The sequence below is a fragment of the Mixophyes fleayi genome, chromosome 9, assembly GCF_038048845.1.
Source record: "Mixophyes fleayi isolate aMixFle1 chromosome 9, aMixFle1.hap1, whole genome shotgun sequence".
NCBI classification, from domain to species: domain Eukaryota; kingdom Metazoa; phylum Chordata; class Amphibia; order Anura; family Limnodynastidae; genus Mixophyes; species Mixophyes fleayi.
In genome coordinates, this window is record NC_134410.1 from 128246712 (window position 1) to 128263827 (window position 17116).

Sequence of the window (17116 nt, forward strand, 5' to 3'; positions counted from 1 at the left end):
ATGACTGGACAGCAAAGGAGACACTATAAGTAAGAAATGTTACCTCTCTTTAGAACTGTTACAGGACATTACCAGTATTACAATTCTCACCCAGACTTTGTTAGTAGCATTTTAGTGCATAATAAACCTATGTAAATATTACTACACTGGTCTGCAGCATTATTAACAACCTAATTAAGCACTGTTGTTAATGATGCACTTTAAGTGGTCTAAATGGTGACAACACAACTCCAGTCTTAATAATAATAATAATAATAATAATAATAATAATAATAATAATAATAATAATATAAATACATACCACATTATTTCCAGGTTTTACAGGTTTGTTTTTGGTAATTTCCATGTTTTACTACTATTGACCAACAATAACAATTTTCTATGCCTTTCGCATCTTTTGTTTCTTAATTTTCTGGGCTTTATACATTTTTGGAAAATTAGTATTTTAAAATGCCAAAAGAAAATTCTAGAATTGAACTGAGAAAACATGATCTGCTGGTGATTGTAGTGGCCGATACTAGTATCAGATGGTAACATGGGTGTTTATGTCATGGTGATCGGAGTAACACAGATATGCCACAGCTAACTGGTGCATTCATTCATTTAATCAAAGTGAACACAAGGGAAAGCAATGTTTCTGGGTAGAGATGCTTTTGTCAAGCCTCATTTTATACTACAGTCAAGTTTAATTTCTTTCAATCCACCAAACACCAACAACAGAGTGGACATAACACTGGCCCATGTGATAGAATAAAAGTTTACAATGGTACCAAATGAAAATGTATGATGTTCCCAGTCACCCCGTGAATAGCTCCATCTATGGAGTTCTCAATTACTAGCCAAACTGGTTAACGATAGAATATTCTGACATTTGGAAGCCCTTCTGAAGTTGTCCGGTGAATTCCAAGTCATCCTACTATTTTTTGAGGGTTGTTTCCATTTTCCAGGGCTCTCCAGCAACCTTACGTGGTTTATTATCATATTAATAGAGATTGGAAAGTCCTTAATTAAGTGGCTAAGTAATTTCTTAACCATACATGCATAGAAGTTAGAGATCCGGGACGGGAGATAACAAAGGGCAAATGAGGGGGGTGGGGAGGCATGACAATGCGATTTGCCCCATCGCCACCAGTCCTCCATTGGGCAATGATGCCCACTGCTGAGTGGCTCTGTAGACACAGGGGAGGGACAGTATCATTTAGAATTCACCTGACAAAAACAGAAGACTAACATAGTCCTCCCAACTGCCCCAATTTAAGGGGTCAGTCCCTCTATGCCACACTCGGCCAGCTTTGCCCCGCGGTGGGAAAGTTGAGAGCTATGTCCCATTCATCAAGCAGCAGTGAACCGATGCCACTTGCACAGCAAAATGCCTCCTCCCCCCCATCACCCCCACACGGCTCTCGAAAGAGCCGAGCAGAGTTCTTGTCTGTCTGTGTATGCTCACAGGAGGCACCGCACTCTGCTCAACTGAGAGCAGTGTGGAGACCCCGGGAGCTGAGAACAGCCCCTACCCAAATTTTGCTCAGGCCCAGCATTGTACCATTGTACCGTTCCGCCCTGCCATTAAGTCATAGCAGGAAAAAGTCAAGCAGAACACACATACTCAGGAAAGTCAGGGGAAATATTAAGGTAGGGAAAGCAGGAAGGGTAACAAGTTAGAATATACTTTTATAGATAACAGGAGAAATAATAATCGTCACCCCCTGGTTCAATGTATAAATCCCCAGGACAGGACCTATGTCCGTTGTTACCTTCCTGTAGAATCATTTAAGGTCAGAATCCTGATGTATGGAAGTGTCTAGCAGTAGTCCTCTCTCTGCCATGTTGTTGTCCTTTCTCGTCGCTGCTGTAAGAATCTTTTTCTCTTCTTCTCCCATAAAAGTTCAGAGGAACAACTTGTGCTCGTTGATATGAAGCCGTGTAGCGCAGATAGTTTGGCCAATACAAGCAAGTCCACATGGGTATTGGAGCATATAGATTACTCTTTTAGAGCTGTATATAAAGAAAGCAGGAATGGAGATTGTCACCTGCCCGAGACAATCTGAACCAGGTCACCATACGGATCACGTGTACTGTGCATGCTTGTGATGTCAGCGGACCTATTTAAGTGACCCCATTGCTTGAGTAACATTTTCTGTATCTCCGGTGTCTGAGCATTTCTAATGTATTACTGTGTCCCGACCTGGTTAGCTGGACTATGTTTTATTGCTGGTGACCCTGACCTTCTGACTTGTTTTACCATTTTGCATCTGTGCTGCTGGTCTTTTAACTTTTATTCTGATTTTGATTCCGGCCTATGTGTTTTTCTATCAGCACTCGCCTAGTGCTACCAGCATTGTCTGTTCCCCATCACTTTCTTGTGCCAATCGCTATCACGATACCAGAGCTACATTTATTTATTAACAGTTATTCATATGGCGCCATTATATTACATAGCACTGTTCAGTGAATATTTAATTATTCGCATTAGTCCCTGCCCCATTGGAGCTTCTGTGTTTTATCAGATAATGATGTATATAGATATATATGTTACCCCTGTGTTGTATCAGATAATAGTAGTATAAAGATATATAAAATATATATATATATATATATATATATATATATATATATATATATATATATATATTTGACTCATGTGTTGTATCAGATATATACAGATATCTATGTGACTCCTGGCAACAGATAAGTGACAGCTTAGTGACAATTAAGCCTTGCCCATAACAAATATGGCGGCACTGGAAGTAAAAGAATCTGCCTTATGTCCAGGGTTCGGGACAGACGTGAATAGTAGATTACCGACCAGCGGCGTCCAGACTGGGTAAGCTGTATGCGGACATCGATGATGCCGGCAGTGGTGACTGCTCTGGTCTGACCTGAGGCAGAGGCTGAGGGCGGAGCGGGCGGGAGATCAGTATGGCGGCTGTGTGGAGAGAGAGCCCGCGGGGAGTGAGGTAAAAGCTGGGACTGGAGGCTGCCGGTCGGGGGCTGTTCCTGCACACAGTGTCTAACAGCCAACTGGTGGAGGGGTAGTTCATGTGTCACCCAGGGCCCCTGTAATCCTATAGGCCCGGTGGTTGTCACCCATAAGGGAGCCGAGGCCACAGAGCTGGATTGTTACTATATTATATTATATCATATCCTATGTGTTATATCCACTATATTATATATATTATATCCTCTCATGTATCATATCCACTATACTATATCCTCTCATGTATCATATCCCATATATTATATCCTCTCATGTATTATATCCCATATATTATATCCTCATGTATTATATCCCATATATTATATCCTCATGTATTATATCCCATATATTATATCCTCTCATGTATTATATCCCATATATTATATCCCCTCATGTATTATATCCCATATATTATATCCCCTCATGTATTATATCCCATATATTATATCCCCTCATGTATTATATCCCATATATTATATCCCCTCATGTATTATTTACCATATATTATATCCTCTCATGTATTATATCCCCCATATTATATCCTCTCATGTATTATATCGCCCATATTATATCCTCTCATGTATTATATCCCCCATATTATATCATCTCTTTTATTATACCCCATATATTATATTATCATGTATATTAAAGCCACTATATTACATTATCTCATGTATTATATCCACTGTATTATATCCTCTCATGTGTATTAAAAAGACTAATTCATATTGTATTCTAGACTAACCCACATCTTCAGCCGGTCAGTTGCAAGCCAATCTTTTGCTTGGTTTAGTAAACAGGTCAATTAGTAATATGCCAAAATGGGAAAAACAAGTCCACCATCCGATTTGCGGAGGGACATGCGCTCCCTAGCTAAGAGCGCTTTTTCATTTTTCCAAATAAAGGCTGTCATTACAGAATAAAACTTATTAATCAAAGTAGCCGTGGGATTGTCCTGAAGAGGTACGGTGCGTAACAGCATAATTTTTATGCCCGCTATTCGGCCCAACCAGGATATTTCATAGGTCATGTAATCCTTCGTAAACTTGGACCATGCAGTCAATAAGTGTATGTAATTTGTTGTTTATATTTAATCATTCTTAACTGGAATATGAATACCCAAATAACTCAGATAAGTGTCTTGCTAAGCATATAAAAACTTCTCTTTAAGCTTGTTTAGCAAACCTGTGGGTACATTAATTGGCAGCACCTCTGATTTGGTTGTGTTTAGTCTGTACAAGAGGCTGCTGAGTATTCTGTGAGGGTGAGAGGGAGGGACAGTAAAGAGGTTTCAGGGCTCGTGACAAAAAGCAGTATATCGTTTGCAGACAGGCAAACTTTATGCTGCATGTCATGAAGGGCAGCACCCCGTATATCGTTTGACAATCTTATTTTCTGCTAACTGGTCAGTGGCAAGCACAAATGTAAACGGAGATAAGGGGGCACCTCTAAATAACACTCCAACACTTGTAAGCATCAGTGAATGAACGATACCATGTTAACCACAGCAACAGATACTGTAACAACCGTATGCGTTTCTCTGCCATAGTGACTGCAATTTAATTAGGTTTAATAATAAACTAGAGGCTATACATAAGTGAGCAGAACGGAAACACATTCACAAATGTCTCTCAATCCTATATATATATATATATATATATATATATATATATCATCATTTATTTATATAGCGCCACTAATTCCGCAGCGCTGTACAGAGAACTCATTCACATCAGTCCCTGCCCCATTGGAGCTTACAGTCTAAATTCCCTAATATAGACACACACTCACACACAGACACAGACAGACAGAGAGGGAGACTAGGGTCAATTTTGATAGCAGCCAATTAACCTACCAGTATGTTTTTGGAGTGTGGGAGGAAACCGGAGCACCCGGAGGAAACCCACGCAAACACAGGGAGAACATACAAACTCCACACAGATAAGGCAATGCTCGGGAATCGAACTCATGACCCCAGTGCTGTGAGGCAGAAGTGCTAACCACTAGGCCACTGTGCTGCCCAATATATATATATATATATTACTGTTCAAAGAATACGCTGTCACTAATGGTAAAGCTCATGTCTTTAAGATAATAATGTCCCTTGAAATGGCCAGTCCCGCTTTGTACCTTACATACCGGTATGTTCTAATTTAAATTGTGTGGTCCTCCAGTTTATTGGCTGCTAACAAATTGACCATAGTCTGTCTGTCTGTGTGTGTGTGTCTATATTAGGGAATTTAGACTGTAAGCACCAATGGGGCAGGGACTGATGTGAGCGCGTTCTCTGTACAGCGCTGCGGAATTAGTGGTGCTATATAAATAAATGGTGATGATATTTATATATTTATTACACCTTTGTCTCTTATTCTTCCCAGGTGCAACTTATAGAATACTGACCCAGCAGCCAGGAGAGTAATGGAAATGTAACTGTTCTGGTATGTTTACTATATAAATAGATGGATATAATTGCTGTGTCCCTTCCATATACAGGTTTATACTCCCCAAACAATGGAAGATTTTTATTTAAACTGTGCTCTGCTTATAGTAGCATTTGGATGTTTATCCTTGTTGGCAATGCTGGGGCTAAAGTTTACTTTGTGTTGTCAAAAGCGGGTGATGCCAAAATGAAGCTCAAATATGCCTTATTTATAAGTCTGAAGTGTCGTCTGCACATCAATTCATAAGAGGAAACGTGGGAAAATTACTGCCCCCTCCTGGCCAGCAGAAGAGGTGCGCAATGTTCATGAGTAGAAAGCAGACTTTATATATGTATCAATGCTTGACTTATGGTAGGTTTGTGTAATACTATTCCTGTCCTGTAAGATACATCTAGGATATGTTATACACAGTATAATGTAGGGATGGACAGAACAGTTCAGAATTCAGCAACTAATCGATGATTTAGGACACAGGGATTTGTTAGGAAGCTGATGTAGATGTGTGTCCATCGATTGATAGAAAAGTTTCCCACAGTTTAGGCACCAGCTGTTATATTTAGGTACATTGTCTGCTAGTTCCTGGGATTTGTGTAGTACTGATCTGTTTTCAGATGGGGTTTTTTTTTTCAAGTTAAAGGGATCATATATTTGCTATAAGTTTGCTGCAAATATTGTCTGCCTAGCATGCATTATGGAGGGGCTGCTTAGCTTAAAGGCTAACGTCACATTTTTAAAACTATTGTAAAGATTAATCCCCCAGTTGAATTGAAGGAACCTGGGGAGTCCCTGGTGAAACCAGCTTCTATAAGGAGGGCCCGATGTGTGGGTCGGTGTGCAGTGTGGCGCTGTGTTATTCCCTAGCTCTTGCCACGTCCTGGCCTGATGACATCACACGAGACAGATGTAGCGCTACATCATGGCTACTTGTCAATCAGTGCAGTATCAATTGTAAGCCGGCGGTAACCCACAATTAAATCAAGGTGGAATTGGGCTTTAAGCCCTTTCAAAACTTATGGCAATATAAACATTGGTTTAGATATACTATTCATTAAGACGATTTTAATTCCTCTTGAGAGGTCTAATTCAATGTTAGTCATAATTATTTCCAAGAATTGAGTCTTCATTTTTAAAAAATTTGTTCAAATATAACATCTTCTAATTAGTGTTATTGGCATTGCCGTCCCTGATCTTATTGTAGATTATGTGCACTTTGCGGTTGCAGGAAATGACTGTAAGCCCTTTGTCCTCTGTGCAACAGCTGGTGCTTCTGGAACCTTATGGAGAAGAAGGAATTTGAGACATGGCTTGAAACCCTTTCGGCGTCCTTCTTCACCCTGACGGACTTGCAGAAAAATGAGACCCTGGATCACTTGATCAGCCTGAGCGGAGCGGTTCAGCTGCGACACCTCTCCAATAATTTGGAGACCCTGCTTAAGAGAGACTTCCTCAAACTTCTCCCGCTGGAGCTCAGCTTCTACCTGCTGAAATGGCTGGACCCCCAGACGTTACTCACATGCTGCCTGGTGTCCAAGCAGTGGAACAAGGTGATTAGTGCCTGCACGGAGGTGTGGCAGGGGGCCTGCAGGAGCTTGGGCTGGCAGATAGACGATGCTGTGCAGGACACCATACACTGGAAGAAAGTCTACTTAAAGGCCGTGCTGCGCATGAAGCAGCTGACGGACCACGAGGCCTTCCAGACGGCAACGCTCATCGGGCACAGCGCCAGGGTTTACGCACTTTACTATAAGGACGGCCTCCTCTGTACAGGTACGTAACGTCTATAGAATATAAAATATTATATGTGACTGGATCACTGATAACTAACTTTTGGTATAAATTTATTTAAAGGACATAGCGCAGGGCGCTTATTTATATAATTGCATGTGCACTTATTTTTTATATTGTGTATATTGTGAGATAGGAAATTGTTAGTTAGGTCCAAGGGGCTGGCTTACCTCTGCTAGGAGTTATGTCACAACGGTATAAAAGGTGAGCTGTTTGAGCATGTAATGTATTCTTCTGATTTCAACTGACCTGATCCCTGGGATATTTAACCAGTGAGAGCAAATAAACATCTTGCTTCAAGACCTGCTTGAAAACATCTTCAATATTGCTGTAATCCTGTGACCTGCAGATTAGACCCTAAATCTAATTAGTTCTCCGGCTGTCTGAGGTTTGGACCCAAGCTTTTGAAGGTACCACCGCTCTGCCTGCTACCCAGCAGCTCTGGTTAGTGTGATAGGCCAGGGGGGATCAATCCACAGCAACCCTGATCCATAGTAAGAGGTCAGGAGTACCAGCCCAGGTACATCAGCAACGAGGAACGCTAGCAGCGTCAGTTACCCAGAAGGAACGTGGTTCTGAGTGCCATAGAAGGAGCTCAGTGGTCGCAGCATTGTAAGCCCCTCCTACTGCGGCAAGAGGGCGCATTTCGGATAACGAAAGGGAACGGTGGCAATGTAAGCCCAGCCGGTTCCCAGCAACAATAGACAGGGTGGCATAGGCGGTCCATCCTGTCACAGTATATAAAAGACACAGATTGTCCTGTAAGACTAGGCGGCTCTTGTATTTGTTACATGGAGACAGCGAGTGTTTAGTGCTCACAGCGGGCAGAGGCTGGAAGGCCCCATCATGGAGGTCATCGGAGTGATGTTTAATGGGACCTTTATCATTAACATTGGTGTTTTTCTGCAATATTTAAATAGTTCTGGTGAGATTCTGGTCCTTGTGGCTGTTTGGGGCAGTCAGTGGACTCTGTATGTCGGTACACGTGGCGATTTTTTTAATGGAGCGCAGGTCTGCACTAGAGAAATGTTGTGATGTGCTGACATTTTTGAAGCGATACTTCTCCTGTTGGTGTTAACGAAGTCTCCTTAATTCATTTAATTCTTTTGTTAAACCCTGAACTGAAAGCGACATGAAGAAGGGCTTACCTGATATGAACACAGCTGGTAAATAACGTTATTCTGATATTAGCCAGTGAGTCAGATAAGAATAGTTATAACACCGGGTGTTTACAGTGGGAGTGAATGACTGGATATTTCTTCGGTATAAAAGTATGTAATGGAAGTGTGATAGGAATGTTCTTATATTTGTAAAAGTTGGGGGTAATACCTCATTGCACAATGCAGTAATATATCAGTTTGTTTATCAAACTAGAGGTGCACAGAATATCACGGACGAGGTTTTTTTTTGTTATACATAGCACCTTGTATTCCTAACAACACAAAATAAATGCAGAAGTTCTGTATGTATTGTAAGATCTCATTGTAGGAACCATTCACACTCCTGCCCGCTCCGTGCGCTCTGCCACTGACCGTCGCCTCTCTTCCACTCTCATTACCACTTCCCACTCCAGAATCCAAGACTTCTCCCGAGCTGCCCCCCTACACTGGAATGACCTCCCTCGCTCCATCCGTCTCGCTCCCAAGCTGTGCTCCTTCAAAAGAGCACTTAAAACTCACCTGTTCCTTAAAGCCTACCAACCATCCACCTAATCCCTCACCTACTCTGCTCGCTCTTCCCTCTCTCCCCTGGTATCACCGCTCCCTCTTGTGTCTGTTTCGTCCACCCTCCCTTAGGATGTAAGCTCGTTTGAGCAGGGCACTTCTTCCCTCGTGTCTCCACACCTGTTCTTCTGCTCCGTCCTTACTCCATTTATCTGTCCTGGAGTTTCTGAAGCACTGGTACTTTGTGTTTACTGTTCTGTACTGTTTAACCCTGTATGGTTTACTGTTTGTACTCTGTACGGCGCTGCGGACACCTTGTGGCGCCTAACAAATAAATGATGATAATAATAACAATGTAAGATAACCTTTGTCAGTATTCAGCGGATGGCTGCAGACAGTGTTCTCTACATTGTTTCCTGTGGACTAAAATGTATCCTAACATTTTATGGGGTATTTCTATGCAGAGAGGAGTGTGGCATTATATTGTTCATTCAGCATAATGGCAAATTGCGATGATTTTAACATTCATGAAGGTTTTTTTTTTGTCTGTTTTGCAAATATGGCCTCCCTATCCTATCTTAAACATTTTTCTAAATGCACTGTCTAGTATTGTGTATCTTACCTGCACAATGCTCCTGTCGCCTCTGCCTAGTTACATACTCAACGTCATCGTATTTCATCTGCCTAAACCAGATGACTGCCGGAAGGACTGGCCATGACTAATTTAGGACCGGTAAATTCTATATACAGTCTACTAGATAAGACTGGCTCAGGGCACAGATAGGTGACAACTTAGCAGATTGTTTCAGTGGTAAATGTTATAGGTATAGACTGAAATCAGTTTGGAATTGCTCATGAGACTGAAATCGAGCACTTGATATCCCAAGGATTCCAGATATTCTGGGATTAGTTGTGAAAGCTTTCACTGTATATTTATTTTCGCCCTCCGATTGATGAGGGAGTGATATTGTTTTGGGGATCATTGTTTGTGTTCTCTATAGCCGAGTCTTCATAACCCAAACATTACTCCCATGTAATAATGTGGTATGTAATACCTTACTATTATCAGTACTCAGTATCTCTGCTCTATCACCTGTACACCGAACCCCCAGTCACACTCGCTCACATCCTGGTCATCCTGTGCCAGGAGGGAATATCTACATTTATTATGGAAGCAGTATAACGCAGAGAGTATGTGTTCCTCTGCCTGTGCATTCATAAGCCGGTGTGGTACATTATGGCTCTGATAGCAGTGTGCTCTAGAACACTTTGCTAATGTTTTGGGGTGTGGGTAGCCAGGGGCGCCTCTGTAATGTCATTTCAGACATTTTCTACTGGTACAATTTCCAAAAGCCTTCACCGTAACGCATGAGATTGTAAGTGGTATTGAAAATCAAATAAGCGTTCATTCTAACAGAGTTCTGAAAAATGTTACTCGCGCTTTAAGGATAGGACCTCACTGCGATATGTAACGTGTCTTATGACGAGTGTCAAACTAATTATCTGCCGCCCCCTCGCTTTCACTGTGTATAACGAGTTTTGTAACAACATACGTAACAGTGGGTAGCGTGTGCGTGTTTTTCTTCATCATGCTCTGTCTGTATGTCATGCAGGTTCCGATGACTTGTCTGCCAAGTTGTGGGATGTGAGCACGGGCCAGTGCATCTATGGAATCCAGACACACACGTGTGCTGCTGTGACCTTTGATGAACAAAAGCTGATAACTGGCTCCTTCGATAACACCATGGCCTGCTGGGATTGGAGCTCGGGGGCCCGAACGCAGCACTTCCGGGGTCACACAGGGGCAGGTGAGAGGTAGTTCTCACTTCCGCTTCAGTCCGTTAATATCCCTATAGTCATAACTGTGCTACCAGCGTCTCAGGACTGACGAGCATAGAAAGTACAAAAGATACAGTTAGATGTAGGTGGCTCAGTGGTTAGCACTTCTGCCTCACTGCACTGGGGACGTGAGTTTGGTTCCTGACCATGTGTGGAGTTTGTATGTTCTCCCCGTGTTTGCGTGGGTTTCCTCCAGGTGCTCAGGTTTTCTCCCACACTCCATAAACATATTAGAAGGTTAACTGCCTGCTATCAAATTGACCCTAGTCTCTGTCTGTCTGTGTGTGTGTGTCTGTGTGTGTGTGTTAGGGAATTTAGACTGTAAGCTCCAATGGGACAGGGACTGATGTGAGTGAGTTCTCTGTACAGCGCTGCAGAATTAGTGGCGCTATATAAATAGCTGATGATGTTTGGTGTGTTTTCTAACCTGCACTAGAAGACTGGAAGAAACGCTGTAATTGGGGCTATTCAAGCTAAACTCTTCAATAAAGCCTGCTCCATCTGCAGTGTATGCACGTTGTGGTATACCCGGCCTTGTCACCCACCTGTGCCTTGCAGTGTTAGCCCCAGATACACATATGACGTCCGCATTTGAACTCTTGTTCCAGGTGTTGGATCAGGGAATATGTCACAGGACAGTTGGTAAACAGCAAAACAATACACAGAATACAAATATAAATGTACCCTAAATTCTTCCGTTAGATAAGCGTATGAAGCTTCCCAATAACGGAAACAATGGGCAATATCCAACACAACAGCACCTAGTTAGGTAGACTTCCAAGTTGCCAACTCACAGCCGGAGATGGGAGTCAGGCTGGAGGGGGCAGGGTTTTGTCAGGCATCGTTGCCCTGGCCTGTGCACCTTATAATCTAATGCCTAGGACAGTAGGATAAATAGTGATTTATCCATGGAGCTGGCACTGTGGTGCAAACTGAGGTCTCCAGTAAAACTCAGTATCAGTCATTTTATATGCTCAAGTCTTAAGGGATCATTTAATCTTTATTGGACCCATCCCTAATCACGCCCCTTATAGGGAACACTCCTGTAAATACTCCAGAGTATATATGTTATTCTGTAGATCTGAATGTCCTGCAGTGTATGATTGGGACACACTCAGTAACATCCTATTTCCCTTTGTCAGTGTTCAGTGTGGACTATAACGATGACCTGGATGTACTGGTCAGTGGCTCCGCCGATAACACTGTGAAAATCTGGGCCTTATCCTCAGGATCGTGCCTGAATACACTCACCGGCCACACTGAGTGGGTCACAAAGGTGGGTATCATGCTGGGAGTTGTAGTCCCAACGACCAGGGGATCAAGAATTGCCTGTTTCTAAGATATTAAATACTGTGAGCTAAAGTAATAGAGGGGTTTTATTTTCTTAACGCTCTAAGAAGGTTTCACTGTGTGTGTTTGTTTCCAGGTCGTTTTGCAGAAATGTGAGGTGAAATCTGTCATGCACAGTCCTGGGGACTACATCCTACTGAGTGCCGATAAGTATGAAATTAAGGTATTATTCCATCCATATCATATACGTTTCTTAGACTAGTAAACAATATGATGCATTTTGTGTGTGTGTGTGTGTGTGTGTATGTGTGTATATATATATATATATATATATATTTTAAAATTACAAGATACAACAATTGGCGCTTGTAACAAATCACCAATAGTCCAGTATAAAGTCTATATTCTTCTCAATAGACACTTCCCATGTGCAGGCGGCTGCCAATCCTCTATACCAAGCGGTGTAGCATGGAAATAACCTATAAAAGAAAAATGGAGGAGGAGGCGCACAATAGTGTAGTATATTTGTATAATATTGTGATCCCAATATTATACAAATATACTACACTATTGTGCGCCTCCTCCTCCATTTTTCTTATTTATATATATATATATATATATATATATATATATATATATATTTATCAATATGTTGTGGGAAATAAATTATCTTCTATGTGGCAATAAGCATTACCTGTGTCCGCAGAGTGCAGCCGCAATGTTTACACAAAGCTCTAGTGGTTTTCTTCTTCTTCAGCATTAATCAATCAAATAAATTAATTCATCCAGACGAACACCATTGAGTCAGTCTGTTTATAAGGTCAGGACAGCTCTGGTAACCAATTTGGAAAAGTGGGGACAGATACAGGGATAATAGTAGGAGAGAAGGAAATGAGTAAAGCCAGGTACAGGCTACAGGAAATTACTGCTGATGCCATTTCTGTAACAATTTCACTAACAACTGAAAGTCCCGATGAGCAGCAGATTCCTGTGTACACACCTACACGATTTACCTTCATATCTGTGATCTTCATCTCTCATAACCATCTGCTCAGTAGATCCTGACTCTGTACACTGTACAGATATCTGCCTACGCTGCTGGCGGTGAGTCCGTACACACTGCCACATCATTTGCCCGACATCGTTCCATCGCTGTTCATGATTATTAGTCGGTTTATAAAGCCAAATCAAACCATACGATGTGCTTCTCTACGATAATACATGATCGTGGGAGCGTAAACACTACTGCGATATCTTACCAAATGCTCATTTATCAGTTTACCTGTAGTGTGTACCCAGCTTAACAAGTGAAGGAGGGTGACATTTATAGCAGTAGATAAGTAGCACAGGGCATTGGGTACTTTCAGAGAAATCAGTGAGCAGCTTCTGAGAGAATAGAGAGACGATCAAAAGTATATTGCGGGAGATTACCAGTTACAGCTGTGTGTGGTCAGAAAGCTACAGTCTTGTTTCGTTTGTAGGGTAAATAACAATCATAGATATATTGAGCCCAATCATGTGCCGGGAGAGGCGAGTTGGCACCGTCTCTTGTTTCCGGGATTAGTGGCAGATCCGGCGTTGAGCACAAGCCCAGGAATTCTGTAGAGACCCGCCTGCGATAGACCCATGAAACAATCCTAGTTGGATCTATTCAAAGTCTTGTCTGAAGGCTTCTCCTTCTCAAACTGCCCCAGCGCAAGGCGGCCGCTTGTCCTCACCCCCGGAGAATGGGTTTCCACTTTAGAAAATCAAGTTTACCAAAACCCTTTCCTTACCCACAGTAGTACCCTCCCTTGTTTTCAGTGCTTGTGTAAAGCCGGGGGCTGTGCCTGATCTTATAATTGAGATCAGGCATACTACAGAGTGAGCGCAGAGATCCTGGCTACCTACAACTAAATACAGCAATGTGCAGGGGCTGCAGCAAAGTACTGTTTATTAGTAAGGGATTTAGTCAAATTGAATTTAAAGCGGAAGCTGGTTTACTTTAATATATGTACTATAGCAGGTCCATTATTACACAGATCTCTATTTCCTCCCTGCGTTGCAGATTTGGCCCATCGGCAGAGAGATTAACTGTAAATGTCTGAAGACTCTGTACGTGTCGGACGATCGCAGCATAACCCTGCAGCCGCGGCTACACTTCGATGGCAAATACATAGTCTGCAGTTCAGCCTTAGGACTTTATCAGTGGGACTTTGCAAGCTATGACATCCTGCGGTAATTATACTTTGTTATAATGTCTGGGACCTTCGTTGTGAACCTTGTTTTATAAGCCTGCGGCTCGTCTCGGAACAGTGTTTAAGTGATTTTCTCAGACTTGGAGACTCCAAACTGTATGATGGGTTTCCACCATGAAAGTTGAACTCCTTACCAAACACACAGCTCCCTCATTATAATGCCAGCTTTAAACACAGGGTGGCGCTATTGGAACGGTTGCTAAACCACGCTGCCTCTGTAAGTGTTCTTGGAGTGTTGGTGCTGCTGTCTGGGGATTTTAAGGTTAATCCCGTCCTCTAAACTGTTAGAGATAGATAAGTATAGAGAAGTAACCTAGCACACCTTGTGATGTAGTATTAGTGGTCTATATATGAAACATGTAAGGTAAAAATTTTATATTAAACATCAACTCAATGTGCAGTACCATAAGGTATTCAATATTTCATCAAAAATACATGCTGAATTGCAAAAAGAGCAACTTTGTACTTAAAACAAAAGAAATGTTTTTTTTAACACTTTGAACAGATTTGTACTAAACACAATGAGAATGTCCATAAACAACTTTGATGCGATTCATCTCTTTTATCCAGGTACCTGGGTGTTACAATATTGTACAAATTTCTGTCATTACATGTACCTTTATACCGTTTATTACAGTATAAAGGGGCTATCGTTTTAAGCACTTATATCCACTTCTAGATGCCCTTTGTCTGGTATCCTGGTAGATAGATGTTATTTAAACAGTTCCAAGATATAAAAGTCAATTAACTCACTTACAATATGTCGACCCTTCGGCAGATCTTGATCCCAATGGCTCAGAAAGCTGTATAATTCTTTACCTCCTAAACGCGCAGGAGGCTGCTCTGACATTCTGCTGCTCCAGCTTCTGTTCCTGCTTTTGGTGCCATATTGCTAGATGAGGGGGAGAGAGAGAACCTTATAATTGAAAGTACTTTTGTGCAGATGCCATGCTTGGTGGCAACGAGGCATATAAAGAGGACTGATTACCTTATTATTGCATTTTTTATTTTTAATCGTTTTGATTTATTTTCTTTCCCGCAGAATTATAAAAACGCCAGACTCCACGAGCCTCTCCTTGTTAGGCTTTGGGGACATTTTCGCCCTCTTGTTTGACAACCATCACCTTTACATCATGGACTTACGGACAGAGAAAGTGGTCAGCCGCTGGCCCCTCCCCGAGTACAGGAAGTCCAAGAGGGGCTCCAGCTTTTTGGCCGGAGAAATCGATTGGTTGAACGGCCTGGACGGCGTGAATGACATTGGCCTGGTCTTCGCCACTAGTATGCCGGACCACAGTATTCATTTGGTATTGTGGAAGGAAAACGGCTGAGCCCGCGGAAACGTGAGCGCCGGATCTTTTTAACAGGACAATTGGGACTGACGTATCAGCAAACACTTTCAGAGCATAATGTGCATGAACCAAAGTTTCCCATAATGCAGTGCACAATCATATTTTTGTTATTTTTATTTTTTTGGGAGGAAATAGCTTTTTCAGGACACCGTACCGATATGCATGCAAGGAGCATTTCACCGGGTGGATTTTTACATTCTTCAAATCAATTATGTTCGCGATTCTTCCTTACTGTTCGGCCGCAATACTTTCTACGGGCTTGTTTTAAAAGAATAATTTCTAAGGGGAAAAAAAAGAATCACTCCATATTGCAACAATCCATTTGTACTATATATATTTCAGTCTTTAATAGTGTTTATACATGTAATCTATTTTAATACAAAGACTTAGTTCTAACAATTTGCTAGTTTATCTATAATGTGGACTCATCCTCGTAGATGCCACAGTAGAGCGGATCCGACATCGCCCTTCGGCTTGTTATAACGAGAGCACTTCAACGATTCCCCGTAGAAGGAGCGGTGGGACGTTTCTCCAGCCACGAGCAATCGTGCAAGACTGGTCTAAGGTGGTCACCTGTACACTTATGGAAGGAGAATAAGCCACATTCCCTCTCTCTCCGCTCCTGTCACAATAAAAAGCTTAACGCACTCTGATTACACTTTATTATCATAAACTTTTTTGTGTGTGTGCGTTTCTTTCCCTCTACATACTTGTTTTTATGTTTGGTTTGCAACTGAAATGAGTAGTGTCCTACATTGCGGCTCTTCTCACGAGCGCAGCCTGAACCGCAGTGAGTCATGCCGATCCGGTCTTTTGTCCGGCCAACGCTTACATCGGCTTGTACTTCTTTTCCACTCTGCCCAGTCATTCACCTTGTGCTGTGTGACCTGTATCGCTAGTATGTATTAGTCATGATTTATTGTGTTTATTTTTCTTTTTAATATGTAACCAGCATAGTTTTGTTATTTGGCCGTGTTGCTGCTTTTTGGCCGTTAACGAGCATGGCGCGGTTAATTATTATTTATATAGTGCCAATCATATTATGCAGCGCTGTTCAAAGGAATCATTCACATCAGTCCCTACCCCACTGGAACTTAAAATCTGTGTTCCCTACTAACAAATATTGTTTTGTCAGAACCCAAATAACCTGCCAGTATGTTTTTGGAGTGTGGGGGGGAAATTCACGCAGTCATGTGGAGATCGTACCCATTAACCCAGTGCTGTGAGACAGTAATGCTAACCACTTTGCCACGGTGTTGGCCAGCGATCTGATGTGTGACTGCCGTGTATATACACACCGACAGACTACGCTGTATACAGCTATGTGTCTAGAGAGATGTAGATACGACAGTATGCTCTCCCATAATGTTAGCAGACTCCTATATGTAATATTTAGAACAATCTTTGTGAGGGGGAATGTTTTGCCTCCGATAGCTCTTTACCAGATCAATCTCTGATAAATGGCCAGCATCTGATCACTGCATGTAGTCCTCCTGATTTATATTTTGGAGCCAGGTCACGAGATCACTGC

At 42.0% G+C, this 17116-nt stretch overlaps 1 protein-coding gene across 3 annotated transcripts; it reads left to right on the forward strand.

Annotated features, from left to right (window-relative positions):
• The first annotated feature begins 10 nt into the window (after positions 1-10).
• On the forward strand, positions 11-16258 carry FBXW2 (F-box and WD repeat domain containing 2). Of its 3 annotated transcripts, none has more exons than XM_075185699.1 (8): positions 11-29; positions 5356-5415; positions 6677-7185; positions 10481-10675; positions 11849-11982; positions 12133-12219; positions 14044-14213; positions 15276-16258. In XM_075185699.1, the coding sequence occupies exons 3-8, from the start codon at positions 6696-6698 to the stop codon at positions 15562-15564; spliced, it is 1365 nt and encodes a 454-aa protein (XP_075041800.1). In that variant the 5' UTR covers positions 11-29; positions 5356-5415; positions 6677-6695; the 3' UTR covers positions 15565-16258. The 3 variants fall into 3 exon arrangements, with proteins under 3 accessions (XP_075041800.1, XP_075041798.1, XP_075041797.1); XM_075185697.1 differs by lacking the exon at positions 11-29 and adding an exon at positions 2856-2957 and having other exon boundaries at positions 6641-7185; XM_075185696.1 differs by lacking the exon at positions 11-29 and adding an exon at positions 2856-2957.
• The last annotated feature ends 858 nt before the right edge of the window (positions 16259-17116 follow it).

Coding starts and splice junctions, on each gene's coding strand:
- FBXW2 (XM_075185699.1), top strand. CDS start 6,696: ATGGAGAAGAAGGAATTTGAGACATGGCTTGAAACCCTTTCGGCGTCC. Junction 11,983..12,132: donor ACACTGAGTGGGTCACAAAG/GTGGGTATCATG, acceptor GTTTGTTTCCAG/GTCGTTTTGCAGAAATGTGA. Junction 12,220..14,043: donor CCGATAAGTATGAAATTAAG/GTATTATTCCAT, acceptor CCTGCGTTGCAG/ATTTGGCCCATCGGCAGAGA.